At 38.2% G+C, this 25,779-nt stretch overlaps 1 protein-coding gene across 3 annotated transcripts in view; it reads right to left on the minus strand.

Moving 5' to 3' along the window:
* The window catches only part of SMYD3 (SET and MYND domain containing 3), a 451,319-nt gene that overhangs the window by 91,737 nt on the left and 333,803 nt on the right, over positions 1-25,779 (minus strand). For all 3 annotated transcript variants that reach the window (XM_068155709.1, XM_068155693.1, XM_068155702.1), the window contains 3 exons: positions 17,138-17,205; positions 14,530-14,632; positions 1,695-1,805 (listed from right to left, as the gene is read on the minus strand). In XM_068155709.1, the coding sequence (XP_068011810.1) occupies positions 1,695-1,805; positions 14,530-14,632; positions 17,138-17,205 (282 nt within the window). The remainder of the gene's footprint in view (positions 1-1,694; positions 1,806-14,529; positions 14,633-17,137; positions 17,206-25,779) is intronic.

Genomic DNA, 25,779 nt, shown 5'->3' on the forward strand with positions numbered 1-25,779 from the left:
CTGCATAAACAACTAAAACTCAAGCCATTAGACTTGAAGAAACTATTCTCATTAAAACAAATCCAGTGCTTAAAGCTGAAAGACCTTATACCAGCATTGTTACATAGTAGCAATAAGGAAACCACAGAATTTCAAAACACAGGCTCAAAGAGCTTTCCAAACAGTTTGCAGTATCATCCCCACAGGGAAATTTTGCCAATGGTCAATAAAAGACTATAGCACATAAACTCAAACTGCACTCGAAATTTTTTTAAGAGAAAAAAATAATCATTAAATTCAACCTATGTATGAAACTATTGCTTTCATCAATATATGCACATACAATTTCACTACAGTATTTTTCAATTGCTGTAGGTTGTCTTACAGTGAAGTATACTCCATCTTGTGAATCTTAAAATATTCCACATGTTGGATGGTCTTTACATCAGTAGTCTACCTTTGCACAAACTGTTAAGTGATCTTACTGATGCCTTAACCTTCTTAATCATCAGTGCATCTGTGAGGATGCCATTCCCCAAAACTAATCTAAGATTTCATGGCACTTGAATATCATCTTTAAAAAAAAAAAAAAAGAAAGACAAAAAGAGGTCTTAACTTCTTTTCACTGCCCCTGAGCAGCATTGCAGCAATCTTTAACAGGGAGAGAGCGCCAACAACTTTTGCACATGGACAGGAAGTAATTTAGCATTACTTTTGAGCAGTTTACTGATGAATCAAAGGATATACTATGTATTGAATGAAACTACACACAAAGAACTGTTGTAACCAACACAGAGTTTAAACTTTGTTTTTCTTTCTTCTTTTTTGTTGTACAACAAATATTTCTTGCATCATATTATACTCCTTGAAATTTCATCCTTTTTTACTATTTCCAATCTACTGGGAATACATTTAGCAATAGCATGTGACTCACCCCAAACAGGCATTTATGAAAATAAGAACAAGCATATATATAACTAGAGAGACAAAGTTCATGAACTGCTATGAAAACAGTCTCATTTTTCAAAATGCCAAAATTATTCTGTCCAGGCTGTATAAATATGAAGCAACCCATAATATAATTAAACCAGGCTAGGCTGAACACTAGTATAAGGGCATGCTGAACAAAAATCTATCTACTGCAACTAGTGACTCAAAGAATTTGTGAAAGAGAACATAAAAACTACACATAGTCATTCAAGAGCATTCACTACTTTCTCTAACAACTGGTAAAGTTTTCTGAGAATATGTCTGGTAGTTCCTGAAAATTTTTGGTGCAGGTGTTTGTCAGAATCAATTTTATATTATAAAGAGGATCAGCACAGCCTCCCTGCAGCATCAGACAAGCGGCTTCAGTTAAAGTTCCAAGACTATTCTTTTGAATAATGTCTTTTGAGTTAAAGTCATGTTAACTCTCATGTTCAGAAGTCCTTGAATCTCAAAATTATCTGAACCAATTATTGGAACTGAAAGAAGTTTCTATCTTTATGAACAATGCACGCATTAGCAAGAAATTCCTCAACATGTTGCCAACATTTCCTGGTTTCCTTCATGGTTGTCTTTCACAGCAGCAAAAACAGCACTGAGGGCAGAGGTCACTTTTTAAATCCTGGCTATTCAATTAGTAGCAAAAGATAAGTATTATATAAAGAAAATTTCTGACTGGCATTGGAAAATTCTGTTTCATTGTCAAGGAATTTTTTTGCTCAACATACCTTTTCTTCTTTCTGGCAGAGAAGACAGTCACATTCAAAGCAGTACTGGCGCATCAGTTGCTTTTGACGTTCACTGGTGGGCATCAGTGATTCAATATAGCTGATGTTGAGCTGTGTGCAGTACATACAGAACCAGAGTTGGTATATTTTAGATAAAAAATCTGTATTCAGTGAATGTGTAACTAAGGTGACATACATTTTTCCAGCAAAATTTAAAGGCAATTCTTAACAGATAATCTCCTAGAAAAAAATAATACTCTTAAAAAAAACCCAAAGAAACAAAACCCAAACAACAACAACAACAAAAAAAAAAAACACACCACCAAAACCAACCAAACAAAACAAAACAAAAGGCCCAAAATAATTTCCATGGAGGAATACTCTTTTCACATTTCCACATTAATATTGTTTGAAATTATTAATCCTCAAATAATTAGCACTATTTCAGCTTTTCATCCTAATTTGGAAGAAAAATAAAAAAGAAAGGAGAGAGAGAAAGAGGGGAGAGGAGGGAGAGGGTAGAGGAGAGTGAGAGAGAGAAGGGAGGAAAGGAGAGAGGGAAAGTTCAATATGTGAATTCCCTGTACATGAAAACTCATTTTCTGTCTAGCTCCAAAGCTTAAGTATGTATTTAGCACTGGTGTTATACAACATTCAACTACCTCCAAAAATTTTGTCTCAGGGAAGTCCCTACTTTCTCACAAATATATGTTTGAGTCTGAGGAAAATTCCTCCTATTTCATACCTATCTTCAGTATGCCTGTGATGTTTTCCTTGCAACCAAGGAAGCCATTTTCAATTCCTCATGCTGTACAGACTGAATTCCAACAAACTACAGAGAAGTCTGTAGTTTGTTTACTTTGATGACTGCCAGAAGGAATGTTACAGGGCTAATCATTTGTAGAGTCCTTCAAATGTTTAAAGTGCTGCAGAGGCACAAACTAATGATAAGGGGAAGAACATAACAAAATAACAGCCCAGCTCAGACCAGCCTTCAGTCACACATGCTATTGAGTGATTACTCTATACGCCCAACAGATTTTGAAATACTCCAGAGGGGTCAGAGCTAATGAAAAAAAAAAAAAAAACCAAAAAAAAACCAGGTCACATTATTTCATCCTGAGCCTAGACACTTCAGCTAATTGGGAGAATTTTCACATGATTCTTAGTCAAATCACAAGAGTCCACTCAAAGAAATTACAGGAAAACCTGACCGATTTGTAGTAATGACTACGTATTGTCAGACCCTGCAGTTTGCACATTAGTGAGTGTTCCAATTAAACAAGCAATTGACAATCAATTAAAGCAATGCCTGCATGGTTTTTTTTTTTTTTCATTTATTATTACAGTACAATTTGATTACATACTTAAGGAAGACTGTATTAAAAAATTACTGAAATGACAAAGTCAAGCTCTTAAAACGATGATAAGCAGAAAGCCTACAGAAAAAAATAGATAGGGGCCATCATTGAAGATTAATAGTGTTAACAATGAAAGAGACCAAGTTCCACAGATTATCAAAAGTTAGAAAGTGTGAATGCTTTATTAGGTTTTGCACTCTAAATAATGTTCTATCCCTGCTTGTGTATGTCTGAACTTAGAGGGGGATTGGTTAGTTTACAGGAGAATAGTCTGTACTAATCATATACACAGGAGCTTGCAGACTTTCCTCTGAGCTTCCTGCAGTGAATGAATGGAAATTGTTTTGCTTACTGCCTTTCTGTTCTTTTCTCCCAAGCTTGGTCTCTTCTGCTATACTCTTTACAATCCGTCCCTCTTCTTATTCTCCCTCTTCCCTGACTCTGGACATCAGAATCATTATTCCAGTCTTATTCTTCATACTTGGGTTATATAAACCTGATTTCTAGACTTCAGTTCTAGCTCTTACACAGTCTTCCTTGGTACAATGGTCTGATCTCTTCATCCTGCCAGTCCCACAATGGTCTGATCCCTCATCTGCCATCTTACTTCTTCTATCACTCCCAGCCCTTGCCGCTGGCATCACCATGCTTCTCACAGACCACAACCTGAACACTACATCCTTTGACCCTGCCAGAGGTGGTGATCTAATCCTATATCAACACCTCTTCTGATTATTTGGCCACCCAGAAATGTATATTCTCATCCTGCCAGGACTCAGCATCATTTCCTACATAGTAAAGTACTACACCAGTAAAAAAAGAACCATTTGGCTATATAGGAACAATATGAGCCATATTATCCATTGGATTCCTGGGCTTCATCATATAAGCCCACCAGATATTCAGAGCGGGAACAGATATAGACATCCAAGCATACTTCACATCCGCTACTATAATAATAGCTATGCCAAGAGGAATTGAAGTTTTTGGCTGACTAGCTACACTCCACAGAGGAACTATCAAATGAGACTGTCCCCCCCAACCATACTGTGGGCCCTAGGCTTTATCCTCTTATTCACCATAGGGGGCCTAATCAAAATTGTCCTAGCAAACTCTTCTCTAGACATGACATATATTACGTAGTTGCCCACTTTCCACTACACTCTCTCAATAGGGGCTGTATTTGCTATCCTGGCCAGATTTACCCACTGATTCCCCCTATTCACAGGATGCACCTTCAATAACACGTGCACAAAAGCTCACTTCAGAGTCATATTCTCAGGCATAACCTAACATTCTTCCCACACACACTTCCTTGGCGATATTCAGACTACCCGGATGCCTAGACCCTATGAAATACCATATCCCAAATCAGCTCATTAATCTCAATAACTGCTGTGATCATACTTCATTATCTGAGAAGCATTTGCTCCTAAACAATAAGTCCTACAATCAGAACTAACCCACACTAATATTGAATGAATCCACAACTACCCACCCCCATATCACACCTTTGAAGAGTCAGCCTTCATCCAGGTCCAAGAAAGGAATGAACTGAAGCTTCATACATTGGTTTCAAGCCAACCCCATCAAACCACTTATGCTTCTTTCTTATGGCACATTAGTAAACACATTACATGACCTTTTGCTTGCAGAAGGAGACCAAAAACAAGCAATCCATGCACTAACCATAACAATCCTACTTGGATTCTACTTCACTGCCCTCCAGGCAATAGAATACCATGAAGCACCATTCTCAATCACCAGCGTGGTATACAGCTCAATCTTCTTCGATGGTCTACACATCATCATTGGATCCTCCTTCCTCCTAATCTGCCTCCTACGCTTAATTAAATTCCACTTTACACCCAACCATCACTTCAGATTTGAAGCAGCAGCCTGATACTGACATTTTCTTGACGTTATCTGATTATTCCTCTACATAAACATCTACTGATGAGGATCATGCTCTTCTAGTATATTAATTACAATTGACTTCCAATCTCTAAGATCTGGTGCAAACCCAGAGAAGAGCAATTAACACAATCACACTCTCACTCTCCCTAATCCCAAATACTGCCCTAATTATCCTTAATTTCTGACTAGCCCAAGTCAACCCAGACTCAGAGAAACTCTCCTCATATGAAAGCATCTTCAACCCACTTGGCACTATCTGCCCTCATCTGCCCTTCTGCCTCCCTTATATGCCTCATCTTACACTTTTCCCCATACTTGATCACTAATACTCACTCTCCAAAGTTAACAGTCCTTGTTTCCCTACTCTGCTTTCTTAATCATCACCAATGACCCCATCAATTTTGTGCTTGTTTTTTTCCCCAGCCGGTCCTACTCTAACATCCTCCTCCATGGGGTAAGAAAGATTTGTCTCTATCCTGCATAGCATTTTCCAATCAAGCTGTAGTCCTAACCTCATTCTTCAGGCCTTCCAAGACCAATATCCCCCTCCCATTACAAACTTCTGATTTTCATGTCTCATTGTAATTCAAAAGTGTTTTCCACCAAAGTATTCTGCACACTGTGTTGCTGTCCATTTTATACTCTGCATAAACATAAGTGGTTCTAATCCATGACTACTGGGCTTTGGGTTCAGGTGGCATCCAGCAGTAAAAGAGATTTAATCAAGTTCAGACATGTGCAAGATAGTGCTGTGGTGGTTTGGCTCTGTCCTAAGGGCCAGATGCCAACCAAAGCCACTCTATCACTCTCCTCTTCGTGTTTTGTGGGCCCATTGAGCTACAATAAGTCCACCTTTACACTCTCAGTCCAGATCCACTTGAGCTATATAAATTCTGGCAGCCTTGTCTACATGCTCTTTGTTTTGATGTTCTTCATGGGTCCTAGGTACTGTGACAGTCTAATAAGTTTGTCTCTCTCTATGTGAGTCAACAAAGATAAAAGTGATAGCAGAGCCACTGGAAAGAAGGTGGAAAGAATCCTGTCCACCAATCCTGGATGCAAATCAGCTTGTGATTGCATCGTGATAACACGGGACTACAACAATGGACCCAAGGACCCAGCCATCACACCTTTAGGGCAAGATAATCACCACCTGCTTCCTGAGCTTTGTCTGGATGGAGACAGGGTAGACGGAGATTCCCCCCTCCTCCAGCCAGGGTCTTGCCTAAACACACAGATTTCCTGCCACTGGAATTCCTGAGGGACAATATTTGACTACATACCTAAGGACTAAAAAACTGTATAAAAGACTTGAGCAACTGCTGGTTTGTAGAGAGAAACAAAGGAGAGAAACAGAGGAGAAAAACGGGGAGAAAAAATGGAGATGAAGAAAAACACAGGAGACGGGCCAGGCCGCTGAGAAGCCGGGACAATGCTGCTCCGGAGAAAAGAAGCTGCCCGGAGGACCACAGCTCCAGCCAAGCCTCAGCATCCTTTCTCTACAGACCCAGGCTGCCCAGAGGAGCCTCAGCACTGTTCCTGTATCAACCCAACATCTCCCCAGAGGACCACAGCTGTTCTCCAGCAAAAGCCTCACCACGGTTTCTCAACAAACCAAACATCTCCTGCAGCACCTTTCCTCCACAGACTTTAACTGTCCTGGGGGGGATGAGGGGTGTGGTAATATAATTCCTTTCCTCTTCTCTCTCTCTCTCTCTTTTCTCCCTTTCCCTTATGTCCACTTTCTCTATTTTCTCCCTCTCCCTTTCTTATTTATCTAATAAATGGTCTAGCTGTTGATACTTTGGCCTCGTTTGTGCCTTTAATTTCACAACACGGGAATATTTAAAAGAACTGTGTCTCTGGACCGAGACATCTAATGTCTCCGGACCGTGACAGGTACGTGAGCATCAACATGGCATACCTTCAGAGTCATGTTCTCTACTTGAGTAATAATGTCCTGCCACAAGGAAGCAGCCCAAATAGGCTTGCCCCTGCATTGTCAATTGGTCTTCTTCCACTGTTGTAGCCATCCCCACATGGCATTAGCCACCATCCAGGAACCTGTGTAAAGATAAAGTACTGGCTACTTATCTCTTTCAGAAATCTCTAGAGCCAGTTGGATGGCTCTCACTTCTGAATACTGACTTGATTCACCTTCTCCTTCAGTAGCCTCAACAACTTGTCATGTAGGACTCCATAGAGCAGCTTTCCACTTCCAATGGTTTCCTACCATACTACAGGATCCATCAGTAAACAGAGCATAAGGCCTTTCATCTTCAGATAACTCATTGTATGGTGGTGCCTCCTGGGCATGACCCACTTCCTCAGGCAACACTCCAATATCTCTGCATTCTGGCCAGTCCATAATCTCTTCCAGAATCCCTGGGTGGTTGGGTTTCCCCAGTCAAGCTCATTGCATAATCAGTGCTACCCACTTACTCCATGTAGCACTGGGATGTGTAGAAGGGATGTTCCCTCTGAACATCCAACGCAGCACAGGCAACCTGGATGCTAAGAGGAGAGGTCCTTCTGTACCCACTCCTTCTGATACAGCTTGAACTTCTTCATAGGCTTCTAAGATCTCCTTCTCAGTTGGTGCATAGTGAGCTTCTGATCCTTTACTCCAAAATCCCAATGCCTGATCCTAGGTTTCACCTGATGTCTTCTGCCAGAGACTCCAAGTGAGACCATGCTCCCTGGCTGCAGTGTAGAGGATATTTTGCATCGATGGTCCTGTGCAGATGGGCCCAAGTGCCAGTGCACAAGATATCTCTTGTTTGATCTCTTCAGAGGCTTGTTGCTGCTCACTTCCCCATTGAAAATTATTCTTCTTCCAAGTTAACTTAATAGAGAGGGCTCACAAGCTGACTACAGACTGGAACATGCATTTTCCATCCTAGGAAAGACTGTGTCTCTTTCTTGTTAGATGGTGGAGACATAGTCGCTATCTTGTTGACCACATCCATAGGTACATGATGGCATTCATCCTGCCGTTTTATTCCCAAGAACTGAATTTCTTGTGCAGGTCCTTTGACCTTGCTTTTCTTTATAGCAAATCCAGCCTTCAGAAGTATCTGAATAATTTTTTATCCCTCCTCAAACACTTCTTCTGCCATGTCACCCCACACAATTATATCATTGATGTACTGTAGATGTTCAGGGGCATCACCCTTTTCCAGTTCACTCTGGGTTAGTCCATGACAAATGGTGGAGCTATATTGCCACCCCTGGGGCAGTTGATTCCAGGTGTATTGAACAGGTGAAAGCAAATTGTGGCCTGCACACTACTGCCAATGGAATTGAGAAGAACACATTGGTGATGTTGATTGTAGCGTACCATTTATCTGCTTTTGACTCCAGCTCATACTGGAGCTCCAGAATGTTTGGTACAGCAACAGTCAGTAGTGGCATCACTTTTTTCAGGTCTCAATAGTCCACTGTTCATCTCCACCCTCTGTCAGATTTCCGCACTGGCCAGATGGCACTCTTGAAAGGTGAGTGTGTCTTGCTAATCACTCCCTGGATCTCCAGCTGGTGAATCAGTTCATGAATGGGAGCCAGGGAATCTCAGTTTGTGTGATATTGCTGCCAGTGCACTGTCCTGGTAGCAATTGGCACCTGCTGTTCTTCAACCTGCATCAATCCCACAAAAAAGGGTTTCTCTGAAAGGCCAGGCAGGGTAGACAGCTGTTTGACCTTCTCTGTATTTACCATGGCCACGCCAAAAGCCCATCAATAGCCCTTTGGGTCCTTGTAGTACCTTCTCTTGAGGTAATCTATACCAGGAACACAAGGGGCCTCTGGGCCAGTCATAATGGGATGTTTTTCCCACTTATTCCCTGTTAGGCTCACGTCAGCTTCTAGTACAGACAGCTCCTGGCAGCTTCCTGTCACTCCAGAAAGCCAGATGGATTCAGCACCTTTGTGCCCTGATGGCATCAATGTGCACTGTGCACCCAAATTTTCTGTGAAAAACAATTCATGAGAGATTAGTCTGTTCTTTGCCAAAATACTTCAGACAGTGGTTGAAACACTATCATTACTTTTGAACCCACCAGTAGGTTTTAGTACTAATACTGCAAAACAAACACATAACCAACATGAAATATGCTTTATCTTGTCTTCAACCTACCAATTGTTTCTTTTCCAGAGGTTACCAAACAGTTATCAATATGAACAGTCACATAACAACCTGCTCTAAATTAAAATATATGACTAGGTAGAAGGAGGAAGAAAAGAGTCTTCATCACATTGATAGCCCCTTCTATCATTTTAACAACTCAAGGTTTTTCTTGCTGTCAGAGGCTCCATTCTCAGTCCTGCCAGCAGAAATTAACAAACATGCTTGTAGCTGGCAGACTGAGCAGGAAAAAGTAATTAGAATATTTAGAAACATGACCAACCTAGTGGTGACTAAGTCTATACTAATCATTTAATCATTTGAACACAAAAATTCTGTATTCAGGAGTCTCTCTTACACTTGTTCTAATTTTGGATCCCTTCATTAGTTGCAAGGCTCATTTAACTTGTACATATTTAGGAAATATGCCCATTTATCAAAGGTTTTCTTAATGGTATTTGCATGTGGGATATTAATGTGGGGTATTAATGCATGTGGGGTATTAATTAAAACATTATTTCAGCTGACCAAGACTTGTTTCTTTATTGCATCACTTACAAAGGATGCAGTAAATCTTCCCCCCCCCCCCCCCCCCCCGAAATGGAGCATATATATTAAATACCATTTATGAAGGCAGGGAATTATTTAACAGCTGTGAGACTTACTGACTCTCAGGAGCTTCTCCATGGAAATGCAGCAGTGCCTGAGCCCTGCTCCTTGCTCTGACAGAGAAATTCTTTAACCATGGGTATGGTGGTTACATTCTCATATTCAAATACGCCAAATGAGGTGCACACAAATTTCCAGTACTACCATGGTGCAGTGGACTTAATTTATGGGGTTTTGTAGTAGAGTGTAAGATATTTAATTTATAGACAGAGGATTCTGTAGAAATTTAAAATTAATTACTGTAATGCAAACAGCAGGGGGGAAAAGTGAGTCCTCTTGTTTTACAACCATGGGTCTCAGGGATTTAGGGAGGGTTGTATACACAAATCTGTTTCTGAGAGAGAATTATATGTCATGAACAGTCTGTGTTCTTTTTATTTTGGCATATGTGATCAAAATGTCTTCTAACTCAAGCTAAATTTTGGTTTTAAAAAATGTTATGTGACAAAGTTTAATGTGTCAAACATACTTCTAACAGAACTACAAAAACAGAAATATTACATATTTTGGTTGAAATCTATCATGAAAACAAGTTTAAGTGATGGTCATCTGAAATTATGATTTATATGTAGCATTACTTTTAAAAAGACAAAAGTTTGCTCTAACTGAACTCTGAAGCTGATGAGAAGACATGCACTGGAACTGGACCTCAGCTAATACATGCTGCCTCCAGCAGGAGTAATTGATTTGAGCTAACCAGAGCTATACAATTTTTGATTGGCAAATAGGCAAAATGAGCTCAAGCCTGCCTGAAAAAATCCAGAGACACAGTTATTAACAAAAAGTCAGTTTAAATTATAGCATACATCTTGATGCTGTTTAAAATGGTTACTTAAGGATAGAGAAATTATGAAAACTTCTTAGAGCAGGCTGCTTGTCTTTCTAAGAAAGTAAATTAGCTACCTTATCATTGAAGGATCCTTGGTGATATCTAGGTAAATTATTTTTGCTTTCTTACAATCCTTCCCCATAGCTTGTTTCCTTGCAACACAAATTTCATTTTTGCAAAGAAGAAAGTGAAAGAAATGGAAATCTTTGTATAGTATCAAAGTAAGATCACCAGAAGTTACAAAAGCTGTAACAGTCAGGACTACAACTAACATCTTGAAGAGTAAGAAGGTGTTATAATTAGTTTTGAGCTGCTGGAAACAAGTGTTAGAAAGTCCTGTAGTCTTTTAAGTAGGGACATAGAAAAAAATCCCCACAAAAATCTATTCTTTCTTCCTGCTACTAGATTCAATTATGCAGAAAACTCTGGTAAACAGTAGAGCCTACAGAGAGTTAGGAAATCTTTTATAGCCACCTCAACACCCAATGATTGTGGAAATCGACGGTTGCTCCCAAGCCTTGTTCACCTTTCACTTCTTTTGTCCTCTCTGCTGCTCCCTATTTCATTCTGTTTCTGCCAGTTGCAGAATGGAAAACACTTCAACTTTATGGTGATCATTACCAGCTGGTCAAACACTACAATGTGGGGTATTACCATAGACCCATACTGCCTTATATAAATTATAACAGAGTCAGAACAAGGATGAATAAGAAGAAAATTGAAAAGCTACCAAGCTTGAAGGGAGTTTCCTGTCAAAGCCAAATTTTTACTTTAAGAATTCTGCAATGAATGAGGATTATAAATTGCATTTAAACAGACAACTTATAAAAAAAAAACACTAATCTGAACATCAACTAAAGCATTCATTGGCCAATGGGAATGTAATATGTTTTTCTCTAAAATGGTAAATTTCTGCCCTCAAAGAGAATGCAATTCCATAGAACTATGTTTGTAAAAATCTAAATAATATACCTACAGATAAATCTGAATCTTTGTCTCTGAAGGAAAATTTAAGGACCAGACAAATCTTGCAGGCTCTCAGCATTTTATCATGATTCCTGCAATGCACTTTATTTTCTCAAATATTTGACTTGGGAAGCCATGAGAGTACACATTATTCCCTTCTTTTAATGCCCACAAAAAAGTAACGTTCATAACTCATTACTTCTTAGTGCTTTGGGACTGGAAACACTGTCTTTGTCACACAAAAGGCCTAGATAGCTAGAATTTTTGCATATTATTTAAGGAATGTCTAGTTTTCCAAATATATAGCACAATCACATTTAGCACTTTCACTCTATAAGAACTCAGGCAAACATTTTCTGGGTCAAGAGTCCTAACTGCCTGACATACATTTTGGCCTTATGATTTGAATAAATTTCAAAGCCCAAACCAAAATTCAATTTAAACCCTCTAAATTCTACATGCCTTCATATCAAAAACATTCAAAGCCAACAAAATCTAGACATAAGACTAAAACTAAAACTGAACCGAAACAGCTTCCATGAGGACACAAAAGCTTTTTGAGATTCTCATAATCCTGCATGCTTTTTATTGCTGATTTAATAATTACTGTGTATGTTATGAGCACTCTAAAGCACGACTGGGGCATAGAGGTTATTCCTGCACTGCACACTGCAGCAGCTAATTTCAATGTAATAATATCTCTTGTGGTTTACAAATAAAATCAGGTGTATTTGTGACTCCCTGTTTATACAAATGTGACATTACCACAGTGGCCAATGACCTCAACTCCCTGTGTCTCTGTTTTCTCTGTGGTTGCAGGTGGTCAAAAACACCTTAACATAAGTAACTTGTTGCAGTGCCCTCTGACAGGAAGCATGATAAATATGCAAAATTAATTTACTTATCACTGGCCTAGTGAACACATCATATTGCAGTGCCTGATATTTCCCTGGCAAAGATCCAGAATCCCTGTCAAGTTTGTTCCTGTATTGATAGTAAAGCCACAGTCCTCTTCTACTAATCTGAGCTTTACTTCCTACTTAGCTTCTCATTTCTAACAAATCTCTATGTGTACTTACTTTCTATTAGCTATTATGTAGGGGATTTCAATAGTCTAAATCTAGTGTAAGTTTGAATAGGATAAAGCAAGTTTTCTACTGCTTACAATTACTTATTTTCCTGTTGCCTCCTGACTTGAAACAAGGTTCATCTTACCACTGCTACACACTTTATTGAGAAAATCCAATTGGATTCCTCCCTAATATGCATTGTCTCTCCCATTAGCTCAGATTATGACCCCAGTAATATAAGTAAAAACTCAGCTCATAGCAGGTAAGGCAGGTCACGTACATTGGTGTGTAAATCCGATACATGGCTGTTACAAAAAACTGAGATCACCCTGAGTTAGGCAAGCAGAAAAGCAGTGTGGAAAGAAGTTGGATCAAATCTATCATATTGTACACAGTGCCAGCAGTTGTGTAGGAGAAAAAAGCAATTGGGATGTTCAAAATATAATATTAAACTGTTGACTTGTACAAACCCTTATCATTTTCTTTTTTTCCCCTTCCAATGACATACCAAAACTAATGTGCACTTGGTATTTTAGCTTTCTCACTTATGTCCATTTTCTTCTTTAGACACATCCTGATTCAAAGAAACATGTACCTCAGAGTAAGATTTTTATTTCCAGGCAAGTCAAGATGCTACCTGTTTTAACAGAGTGTGTATATATATATACACATACATACATATATATATATACACACACACACACAATCTTACATGCTTACATATTCCTTAAAGCAAGCTTTATTTTGAGTACCAAAACTAGAAGTGACAACAAAGACACCAGAACCTCAGCTCTTCGGAAAAATCTGACTTTCCTGTATTGCTTCATTGGAGGCAAAGGTTTTTTTTAGAAAGAAACTTGTCTATACTTTAGCTTGAAGAAGAATACCACACTGAAAGATATCTACAGTTAATAGCTCCATTTAGTAGTTCCTAAAAGATTTCTCTTGGCAAAAAGGTAAGCATGCAAAAGCATTTCTGTTGATTGTCCACAATACTTTGCCTTTAAAAAATATTTTAACATTTAATTATATTGATGGTCTACCATCTTAGAGAAAAGACAATCTAAAAAACCAAACCAAACTAAACACCAAACACCAAATAACCAAAACCGCACACCAAAATCCACCTCTTCAGAGGGAGGAAAAGTGGTACTGTTTCTAAATTAGAAGACATATGCTCTTGGTCTTCCTGGAGTTTGAAGCATAGGTGTGAACCATATTTACATTAAGTTATGATTTTGAAATGACCAACAGGTAGTATCACAGAGGTCATCAGTGCATGTAATGTTTGCAGGCCTCACTAAGCAAATTCAATATTGCTTTGCTGCAAAAGACATTTACTTTGAAATGCTTACCTAGCCACAAATTACTATTTTTGAAGTAATTGCTGCTGTAAAAACAAAGCTAAGAATACCTTAGATCAAATCAGAAATCTCTTGAAAGGGATATTTTGAAGTCCTTTCTAGTGAAACAGACAAGAAAACAAACCTTATCTTACTACTTTCACCATCAGTGAAAGGTTTACTACAACAGTATGGTTGCAGACTGACAAATGCTTGTTGTTGCAGTGACCTAGTGAACACTGCATTCCACCCAAAAATATCATGTTTCCATCAGGGTAAAGATGCTCAAATACAAACAAAATGAAGTGCCTAGAGGAGGAAAGGAGGAACAAGAATTTATCAAGACTGCTAGTGATTTATGAGAAGTAATGATTATGGGGCCCAGGCAGTGTGAAGAGATGATTCTATTTATTATTTTGCCTCTGACAGCTATGTGCTAGAAAGTGGCATCAATATATCATCAAAATATTAAGCTGGTGGCCCTGCAGTCTGGGATTTATTTAGGGAGATGTCATTGTTGCAGGTGTCTGTGATGGAAGGGAGGACAAGTTAATTACCTCTTCACCAATCTGGATCTCTCGGACAGAGCGAAGTAAAAGCTGGTATCCTTCAAAAACGATCACACAGTTTGGGTCACAGCTGTGGTTCAGCAATGACATGCTGTACGGGGTGGTAAAGGGGAAGAAAAAGAAAGAAAGAACTTTACAGAGAAGTTTCCACTGCCATTTCCTTTTAATAATTTAAAAGTAGCTAACATGATTACATCTGAAGTATTAGGTTATGAAACAACTATGTCATGAAACAAATAAAATCCTTGGTAAATCAGCTGCTCTTGGTTAGAGGAGGAAAACTAATGCTTAGAGGATTTATATCCATTGCTAATAGGAGCCGTGCTTGGACCTCTTCACATGTTTCTGCCTTCTGTGTACTCAGAGTGGGAGGGAGGTGATGGCCTCCTAGTGACTCTTGACAGGCCTGTCTTGGGGGAGGGGGCAAAGCAAGCAAGGGGCAAGAAGGCAACCTGAACAGTTCACAGCAAAAACGTTAGTACCTTGGAACTGTGTTTTACTTCATCTACTTATGCTCAGTTTCAGGGCACTAATCTTACCAGCTATGAGTGGAACCACAGCTCAAAGGGGACAGTAATCAACCTGTAGTTCCTATTTGCCAGAAAGTGGAGTATACTATGTCAAAAACCTCCAAGTACTTGGTGTATAGAGTTGAAATAAGAGATACAGCCATTGCCTCTGTTCTGTGCATATTTTGGTTAAGCCTTTGGTCTTGTGCCACATGACAGCTGAAATCAGCACAGCTGTGACAAGCACACTGGGGAGCTGCAGCCACCCCCAGGAGACACACACACCCTGGTAGATCTGACATTGATACACCCTTCCCTCTTTTTTGAAGGAGACTATTAAGAGCAACATCAACAACATCTGCTATATACTTTTGAGTCCAATGTTTCATCAGCTGATAAGTGACTGACTTTGTCAGGCCAACATCAGCCCCATAGCAGATGTGGGACTGATGGTTCTTTTCCTGTAGGAATGACCCATTGAAAGAATAATTCTGGCAACATCAGGCTGAAAGAAGAATTTTCATCTTATCCATCTCCTGCCTGCCTTTACTTGCTTTGTCTGCTTGATTCAGAGACTCAAAAATCTCAACTGTTGTTGGCAAAATAGAGGATGTTGCTGAGGGTCAGACCCTGCACCAAGCCACATTTATTCAGTTCTTCATTCTTTTGATATCCCTTCTGGCTTAATATAATATCTGTGCCTAATCTCCACGTGAACCCAGTAATGTTCACTGGGAAAAAGTATCTATTTCACTTATTGTGAGATCATTGGGCATACTCCCAAAGCTCCTGGCAAGGTGATGCAGAGAAGGACCACAGGATTTTCTATCTTTTAAAATATGTTGGGGTGCTGAAGCTATCAAGCGATGCAACAATATGCAACCTCTTAATGAGACTAAATGAACCAGTTCTAATCACATTTCATCTCATGGAAACACTCATGGATTTGACGGCAATTTCATCTAGAAGCATATGAATTCACCCAGAAAGGCATTTGCCTAGGATTAGGTAACCACAGATTTAAGTTCACAGTTTTCCCAGCTCAGAGAGGTTTGGTTACAGTAAAACTCAAACTGCTCTGAACTGACTTGGGAAAGAATCTCTTGCACCTCTTGGAAGTGCATTATCACAGAACATAGATAGCCACTTTTCATACTCAGGGGCTTTTTTCCATGAAAGAATATATATAACTAATAATAATACTCCAAAATAATATTCAGTATTTCCCAAGCGTGAGAAAAGATTTGTTGGCATTCAACAAATCAAATGACTGTTCTGTACTTTTCAGAACACTAATTCCCATGTCCTCCTAACCACTTTCCCCTGATCTTTACCACAAGGCAGGTCTCCAGATACTAAGTGTCCTTAGTTAATCTTACACGTGTGACATTAGTAGAAAAAGAAACAACAGTGACAGGCCCACTGAGGTACTAACAATACAGTTCAACTGTGCATTGACACACACAAAAAATAAGATAGCAAAACACAAATTTCAATTATACATACTATTTTTCCACATTAATAATTACAGGTAACTAATTCTATGAAGGCAAAACCTTCCTTGGTATGTACTTCTTAAATAATAGAAATAATAAATAATACTAAGTTCAAATATTAACATTCATCTCTCAATATGCTTATCTTTTCACCTTGTGGTTTCTTCATTATGGTAACTTACTAATAAATGTGTTCAATCTTTTTCTTTTAATTGCCAGTTCAGCAGGATCTTGGCTGCAAAATATCTGAATTCTACAGCAACACTGAACAGGCTTCCTTTTGGTAGTCCCAGTCACACATTTTTGATGTCAGCATTTATTCTTCCTTAGAAAAGACTACCACCTCCATGAAAATAAAATGTGAAGACATAGCTTATTTAAACAATTTTAACTCTATAATCAGGAATATTAAGAATGCTTTTACCCCAATCACGTTTTTATTCTCTTTTTATTTACTTGTATTTCCCAGTTTCCCATTTAGACATGTTACCTGCTGCTTTGATGGCCCTTTCAGCTACCTAGGAAAAAAGGAAAAACAAAACAAGAGACTAACACAGGTTTTGCCCGTGAATGAAACAGTGTCCACAGTACCTGGGATAGAGGCCAACACCAACATCCTGCATCTCTCCATTACTGATGGTGAAACAGTTACAGGTCACCTGTAAAAACAAGGGGAAAAAAATCCAGGATTACCAGGATCATTTGGAAACCCCATACTCAAGTGAAAAAAACTCAAAATAAAATGAAGGGGCAATTGGTAATTGGATGGGAAACATTCAAGCCCAACACTGGTGCTCTTTCATTTTAGAGAAATCACATCTGGGACACACTCTCCTGTAAAACTGCAGCCAATTAAAAGCAGAAATATTTGCATCCTGCAAAAATGTGGTGTTAAACAGATGCAGAGGCCCTACTTTCCTGTCCAGAGGGGAAATAAAAAAGCCACTCTACACAGAGTCTGAGAAACTCAGCCCACAGACAAGAGATGACAGTAACCACTGGTGAGAAGAACGGCTGTTTCTATGCAGGGACAAAGCTGAGGTCAGGCTGTCACAGCACCTTTTAAAGAGTATCAGTGGAGCCCAAAGAATATATGTGGGTCAATTCTGAAGTAAATAGCCACTTAAGCACATAAAAAGGACAGTTGTTAATCATTTTACATGTTCAAATATTGCCATTTAAGAGAAATATAACCTTTCATTTTAGCTCAAATATTCAGCTTGACAGTGCATTCTTCCCTAATAGAAAGCTAAAGTGGTCTTAGAAACAACTGAAAAAGAATGGAGGTTGCTTGCAAGTAGCTATAGCCCTACTCCAGCTATCAGACTGAAGTTTCTTGGTGTTCATTTCCAAGGTAGATAAACTACTAGCAACTACTACTAGATAAACAAGATCAGCAACTATAATTTTCACATGCTTAAGCAAGAACCAAAATCCAATTCCTGATATATTTTTTAAAGTATCTGATTTGTTTTGGAATAGCTGATTTTGTATCTGGCTGTGGTGTTGGGTTGTTTTTTTTTTTTTTTTGGCTTTGGTAATTAAAAAAAATTATTTTTTAGACAATCTGTTGGTCAATTATCAATGATGCAATAGTAAAACATTTTATGTAGTAAGCCACTGCATGATACTGCATATACAAGAAAAGTCCCAGGTCTCCCACATAACGTTAGATTATTAATATCATTAATTCTGGTTAGAACAGAAAATGAGTTAGAATAGGATTTGGCAGACATGAAAATGAGATTTGAAAGTCATAGTTTTAGCCTAGAATATCTGCTCAGAATAGTAAACAAGGACCTTCATGTCAAAGAGGGACACTCAACAATTTAATAGCAGATCTTATCTATACATTGACAAATTATTATTTATGAGAGTATTAACCATAAGGTGAAAATGAAATCTACTTTCAAAGTTTCTCATAAATTCTGATGGCAACGTTAATTTAAACAAATGTACATGCAGTAGGGCATGTGTTTTTTAAATGGTTAGACAATGCTTTGATTAATCTGTTATTTATGTAAACCATTCAAATGTTCCTGATCAATTACCAAAGGCATACATCTTAATTATTTCTTTCCTGCTGACACTGGGTATAAAGTGTCAGACAACTTCTGAGCAAAGATTAGTCAATTTAAAGCAGCAATTTTCTTGGTTCTAAAAATATTGACTTAATTTTGGTATTTATTGAAAAAATAATGCCTTCCAGGTAAAAGAGAAAGCAAGCCAGGCCATGTGGACCTCAGGTCCCTCTAACAGATTATGAAGTAGCAGAGGTCAAACATCTCTTAGAACTAAATGAATCTCTCTTACTTGCAAATCACCTATTATTGCAATAAAATTGTTTATATTAACAATATTGGATTTTGATTACTGTAGAGTTACAGACATTGTTTCTATTAAAGGTATGTATTCTACAATGTGAAAAGTTTTACTCAGAGAATTTTAGTTTTACTTTTTCCTTTCTATAAACATGCATTAGCTTTTTATACCAGGATGATATATGTGAAGAAAAATGTGAGATGAATGCATGCTCTGAGATTCGGACATCAAGAGCTTCTTTCAAGAGTAGGTTGACATGAAGCACTTTTTAACCCCTCTGGTTTAGGTATTTTCACACTATCTAGATGCATCTCAATATCCCTGTGAGGTAGCAAAATGCTGTCTTGCAACAACTTTGCAGCTCCAAATATGAGACTGTGAATCTGAATTATACAGGGCCAGATCTAAAAATGTATTTAAGTATGTAAACACAGGCCAGAGTTTAACTGGTTCCATGAATTCTGAGTTACATGATTTTCTGCATAGTGCTAAGAGAGGCATAAGAAGCTTCAGGTGCTCTGAGGTTTGATCAGCCTCCTAGGAGACAATCCTCCTTTTCAAATTCATGTATGAATAAAACCCCCAGTGATACCCATAAACAGCGCTACAAGTAACCTTTGTTATGGCTGTTTTCTGTCCTCAGCAAGTGGAGAGAGAGGAATTGAGATGGTGGTCATGGAAGACCCCGTCAATTACAGTGTGAGTAGTTCTCATACAATGACAATCCTTCACAGACAGCAGCTGGCAACAGGCATCAAATAGGAAAGCTCCAGAGTATGTCAGCTGAGGATGTGGTTGTTTGATTTACTTTAGATTTGTTATGAAGTTTCTAAAATCTATTGAATGCCATCTATATTTCCATTTACATAAAATTTTAAGAGGTTTTAAAGCTCAGAATCAGTCCTACCAAGGGAGTTCTGAAAGTTCAATCCAAAAGTCCATCACAAAAGTTGCTGTTGTAAACTACACCTCCCAAGAAACAAAGGAGAAGAAATAATTTGTTTTACAGAACATCTGAATTACAGAATTATAGAATGGTAGGTGTTGGAAGGGATCTCTGGAGATCATTGAGTTCAACCACCCTGCCGAAGCAGGATCACCTAGGGCAGGCCACACAGAAATGCATCCCAGAGGATTTAGAAAGTCTCTAGAGAAGACTTCACAACCTCTCTGGGCAATGAAGAAAAATTCCTTTTCCTATCTTCCCAGGACTCACAGATGTAGCTGTACCTGTATCCAACACTGCTACAGGAGAGCAGAAGTAAGCTACATGTTGCCAAGGCAATTGTTTATGGATCAAAATCTACTGGGACTGTGTTATGGTACAACACCAGTCAGCAACTAAGTACCACACAGCTGTTCACTCACTCCCTCAACTCCTCCCCAATCCTAGCGAGATGGGAAGGAGAATGAAAAAACCCCAAAACAACAAACCACACCACCACCAAAAAACACAAACAAAAAACAAACCCCCAAACTACAACTCTTTAGTAACTAAAATAAAATATATAATTACACTAGTAATTTTAAAAAATATTATGATAATAAGAACAACAATAATAACAATAGTAATGAAAATTAATGTATCCAAAAGAGTAACAAATAAAACCCAAGAAAAGATAAGTGATTCACAATGCAATTGCTCACCATTGGCTGACCAATGCCCTGAAGCAAGGATAAGCACTACTTAGCAACAATTAAAACCCCAGTGTGTTTTCAACATTATTCTCACATTAAATCCAAAACACAACACTGTCACAGATACTAGGAAGAAAATTTACTCTATCCCAGCTGAAACCAGGACAGACTGGAAGTTAACTGACCACATTTCCAGGGAAAAATAAAATCGAGGTAATACAAAAAAACATTTTCCCCATGCATCACACTATTTCTTTCAGGTTTCATGATCACCTTGCATGGTCCTTTTTCTCCCTTAACTGACCCACTACCCCTTACACTCAAATTAGGTTCTGATTCTGATTTTAAAATAAGAAAGAATAAACAATTCTCAGCAATATGGTCCTTCAAGAAACGGGTTCTTCCTTATAAAGGCATTGCCCTTGTCATCTTAACTCCTGCAGAATCATTTATCTCAGTTATTTAATTTGTGCTGTTGTTCAGCTTGTCCCTTCTGATTCCTCTAAAAATTCCTCTCTATCCAGCTACACAGCAGCACTGAAACTGCATATCCGCATACAGAGACAGAACAGAGCACTCACAGAATGTTATACCCACAAATAAGGAAAAATGGTTACATGTTTCAGACTTCAAAGTTTGAAAGATTAATTCCTTGACATTTCTAAATTTCTGAAATAACACATCTTCCAGCATGAGAACCAAGGGAAAATTCTCAGAGGCAGAGTCACAGAACTTTGAAACCTCTCTAGTACAAAACTTACATAGGAGAACTCTAGAGTTCTCAAGGCTTATCATCATAGCCTAATTGACCATTCACTTCACTAAAAAGTTAAAAAATCAGTTCTCAGTGTTTGAGTTGGCTTCACCACAATAAACTTTGCAAGTTTATTTAAAAGCAACTGCTATTTCAAACAAAAGCCAATATTATATACAGCAATTCAAGGATTTATTTTTTTTTTTAAATATTTGTTCTTTAGAGAAACTACACATCTTTTAGAGAGGTATCCTGGGCTCAATAAGGTAACCCAACTAGAAGACATCATCTTTTCCAGACCAGTAAACAAATGGAGAGTAAACCAGCTTTACTGACTGACCATTATTCTCAGGCATGCTTTATCAGCAAACAGAAATTACTGCAATTAGTTACATTTTATTTCCACTCTGAGCGACATATAAAAACTGTAAATTTACCCCATGAAGTGATCTCTGTTCTCAAGATGTCTGGAGCTACTGTCTGAGCAATCTTTGTCTGTGCCAGACTCACTGTGAAGATTTATTTCAGCTTTTGCGTTTTACATGTGACAGGGTATGAAGGCTTCAGTTTGGCAACATACCGAGCTCGATTTGCTTTTAATTTAGGCTTTATACTATGGATTTTAATTTGGGTTAAATAAAACAGACTTAGAGTTGGTAGAAAGACATTCCAGATTCAGAATTTCAGACACTATGACAGTGAAAAATGTCAATGAGGAGGTAAGAAGAAGAAAACAAATCATTATTGGCTAACGTTTGTTACACAGATAAAATTACAAACACCGTGACTAATAATCAATCATCTTGTCTCCATGTTCCTGTATGTTACTGCAACACAGTGAGGCAGCTCTTACAATACGTAAGAAACCCTTGCAGGAAGGACTGCCAAGGGGTGTATTCTAATGATAGGATCAATATTATTTTCAGCTTTAATTTACAAGGACTCCAGCCATTTCTGTAAATGGTTTGTCACAGCTGGTGTATTCTAACCCAGCACCAGGAAGAAAGCATAACCAACACTTTTTTTCTCATTTATGAACCCAATGTAATGGAAATTAAAGTTAGGAAAAAAAACCAACAAACCCTTCATGGTTTGTTAAATTTTTCATTCACACTGAAGCTGGCTGAGTATTCCTAGTCATTGCAAATATTTAACAAAAGATGATGTACCATTCTCAATGCAAACTGGTTCTCATTTTACAGGCTTCTCAAGAGACTCAAATATTATCCAGGAGGGAAGGGTGAGCAGCAAACGCCGTGTGAGGTGCATGCTAATTTAAATGACCAAGACATACTCCAGAGACCTTCTAATACCACTATATCCCAGTATAGCTCTGCACTGATAGCTCTTTTCCACTTGAGGATGAACAGATACCAGGCACAGATGGTTGATAGATTTCAAATCTGCTAATGACTTCATTTGGCACATGGAGTGATAGAGCAACAGTGCTAAACACAGCAACAGTGTTAAGCTGTAAATACACAGTATGCCGCAGTAGTGACAGACCTGTCAAGCCCCTGTTTTGAGAGTATTTCACTTAGCCACTCATGGCCACAGCCCATGGCACCCAGACTTCCCATGAAGGCAGAGCTTTTTGCTCTGAAACCTCAGCTCTGTCCACTGGCCAGGATATTAGAGACAGAAAGAGGAGGTGAAACAAGGTGGGAGGGTCTCTACTACCAGAATGCTGTGCTGAAAGGAGTTCTGTTAGAAGTTATGTTTGCAAACTAGACCTTTCAGGCCTATATATATATACACATGCTTGAATGTTTTACTAAATCACAAACTTTGAATCCAGTTCTGTGTTGTATGGTACTCTGGCCCTACCTACTGGGAGCCACACAACTAGATGAAAGAGACATCTGCAGGATCAAAATTAACTGAGGAAGGAAAAAAATTATATTATTTGCTGTTTTATTCCATACAGGTAAAAAGAGAAGACAAGCAGTTAACTGTTTTTGATTCATGCTCAGAAGCCAAAGTTTGCCACAACATGATGATATTTGGAGAAATTACATTTCTTTCGTTCCATGACTCAACTCACAAATATTTCTATATTACTATTTTATTTCAAGAACAAGCTTTCCTATTAATCTCTTATTAGAGACTGCAATGCACTTAGAGACTACCATTACTTCAGAGCTAGTCACAGCAAAGGTGTGTATTTCCAATTGTTTCCTTAGTTCTTCATCCTATGTCTCTAGAGATCTTTCTCCATATCCACTATCAACATTTTGGGCCTTTTTTTTGCTGTCCTAGCCCATAAAAGTTTCTGACAAGTGTGCAGAACACAGGTATTCCTTGCAGAAGGCTGTCACCACCTATAAGGCTGTAGATCAAAAATTTGGCCTGACATTAACATGATTTAAAGCAAGTATGCTTCAGGCACCCCATTTTTAGCACTCATCTAAGTAGTGCAATTTTGACTGGAATGGTATGAAAATAGGTTATGGCAAATGACCTCCTCCCTTAACCTCACACATATTTCTCCAGTCGTTCAAATAAAAATATTTAGCTATGCAGCTAAATGTATTTGATTACTAAGAATTTAAAAGCCACCATTACTGGGACATGATATGTTTGCTATGGGCACTGTTTTGTGCTTCCCCTCCCCCCCAGGTGTGTGCATGATGTAGCTACAAACCTGAGAGTTGAACAGGTAAAGCCTGAAACATGCAAAAATATTGCACTCTTTGGGTAAAATTAAATATATTGAAAGTTCGTAGAACTCCTATTAAAAGTTTTGTGTGACCTGTCTTAATCTTTCCAAAAAAATTCTCCTCAGCAAGTCTCATGTTCCCTTTGGTGAAATTCTAGCTTTTTCCCATCTCTGCAAATGTTACCATTCTTCCTGCTTTTTGGAACAGAACTGAAATGCATCTATTTCTGGAGCAGAACTGGAGAGAGAGAGCTGCAAAGCCATTAATGGGTCCTATTACAGTATACCTGCAGAATATGGCATTATTAATCAGAGTGGAGTAGAGGCATGACATCCTCCCCTTCATCCTCATTTTTCTACTGGTAACTCCAATCCTGGGAAATTTGGCACAGTTACTAACTTGATTTCCACAGCCACTGCATGCCTGCCTATTGAAAAAATAAACTGCTTGTTTATTGACTGAGATCAAACTTCATGGACATCCAGGAGTGGTTAATTGACTTTGTGTCTGTCTTAGATATTTTGTTGCAGTTAGACGTTCATCTGCTTTGTAAGGATATATTCAAAAAACAAACACTGGACTTAATATGAAAAATTACACCGAGATTCAGCTATGGCTGCTGGTATTAAAATTATATAAGCAAAGGCAAAACATTAATTAATTAATCTTGTATAACTTCAGCTAATAATACAGGTAGAATGCATTACTATCTGTCATCTCCTTCCATTACCCAGATGATTTCCTCACACCAGACTCATAACTGCTAGGCCCCCTAAGTTAGGTGAGATGAAACCTAGCCTACTTATTTCAGAATTTGATGACATTTATCTTCACAGATGCAATATAATTGATATTCCTTCTGGAGGTGTTTATTGAGCTGGATCTTCAAGTATATTTACCTCTTCAAGCTCATTGACCATATGTGTTTGGATTTGGTCTGTTGAGCTTTCTCCCCATTAAGAACCTTTATAAATAATTAATTAACCCAATAGGAAACAGGAGCTAGGTTCTTCCAGATAGTTGGCAGATCAAATATCTGAGAGCAGGTAATTTAATTTACATGGAAAATATAACTTGAAAATTATCTGAGTCACAAATCTGCAATTTCATAAACTGTCCTTTTAGAGGTTTTAGCAACAATTAGCATGTGTCTGAAAAATGCTTTTGAAGTCATCCTTAGTCCTTGAATTCTGTCAATTAGAAGTTTAACAAGACAAAGTAAAACTATGAAACAAAAAAACCACTAGATATTTAATCCTGAAACACTGAAATACCCAGAGGATTGCCTTAATGAGAGGTGTCTGGAGGAAAAAAGGTAACTGCCTATCACAGACACTGAAGGCATGGTTAAATCTACACCACAGTTCTAGACCAATGGGGAAAACTGATTGTCCTGTGAGTGTGTGCACTGGCAGAAAGGGTGACTATGACCATATCAGAAAATAGCAGGGTATCATAAGGCAGAAAATGTAAGTCAAAATTAACTTCCTTCTCAGGACAAAATAGAACACTATTATATTTAAGGAAAAGATGTGGTGTGATGCATAGAACAAATTAAAGCTAAAGCAGTAGTTTTAAGGCCTGAATAACTCAAGCATTCAAAGAGTTCTCATATTACCACAGGTTGTATACATTCTTAGTACTCCTAAAAATTTAACTCCCCAGGGGTTTCAGCCAGCTTTTTTGCCCTTTTTTTTTTTTTTTTTTTTTTTTTTTTTCTTTTCCCTACTTCTCTATTTTTGGGGCTATTTAAAAAATTGCTCTGATCAGGAAACAGTTGAAATAATTTATTTTTTGGAATTCCACAACATAGAACATGTTTAGTCTCAACAGGGTACATATGCTTCTAGTTACTGTGA

Source organism: Melanerpes formicivorus, unplaced genomic scaffold, assembly GCF_026170545.1.
Source record: "Melanerpes formicivorus ecotype bairdi unplaced genomic scaffold, bMelFor1.0.p_v2 SCAF_2, whole genome shotgun sequence".
NCBI lineage: Eukaryota > Metazoa > Chordata > Aves > Piciformes > Picidae > Melanerpes > Melanerpes formicivorus.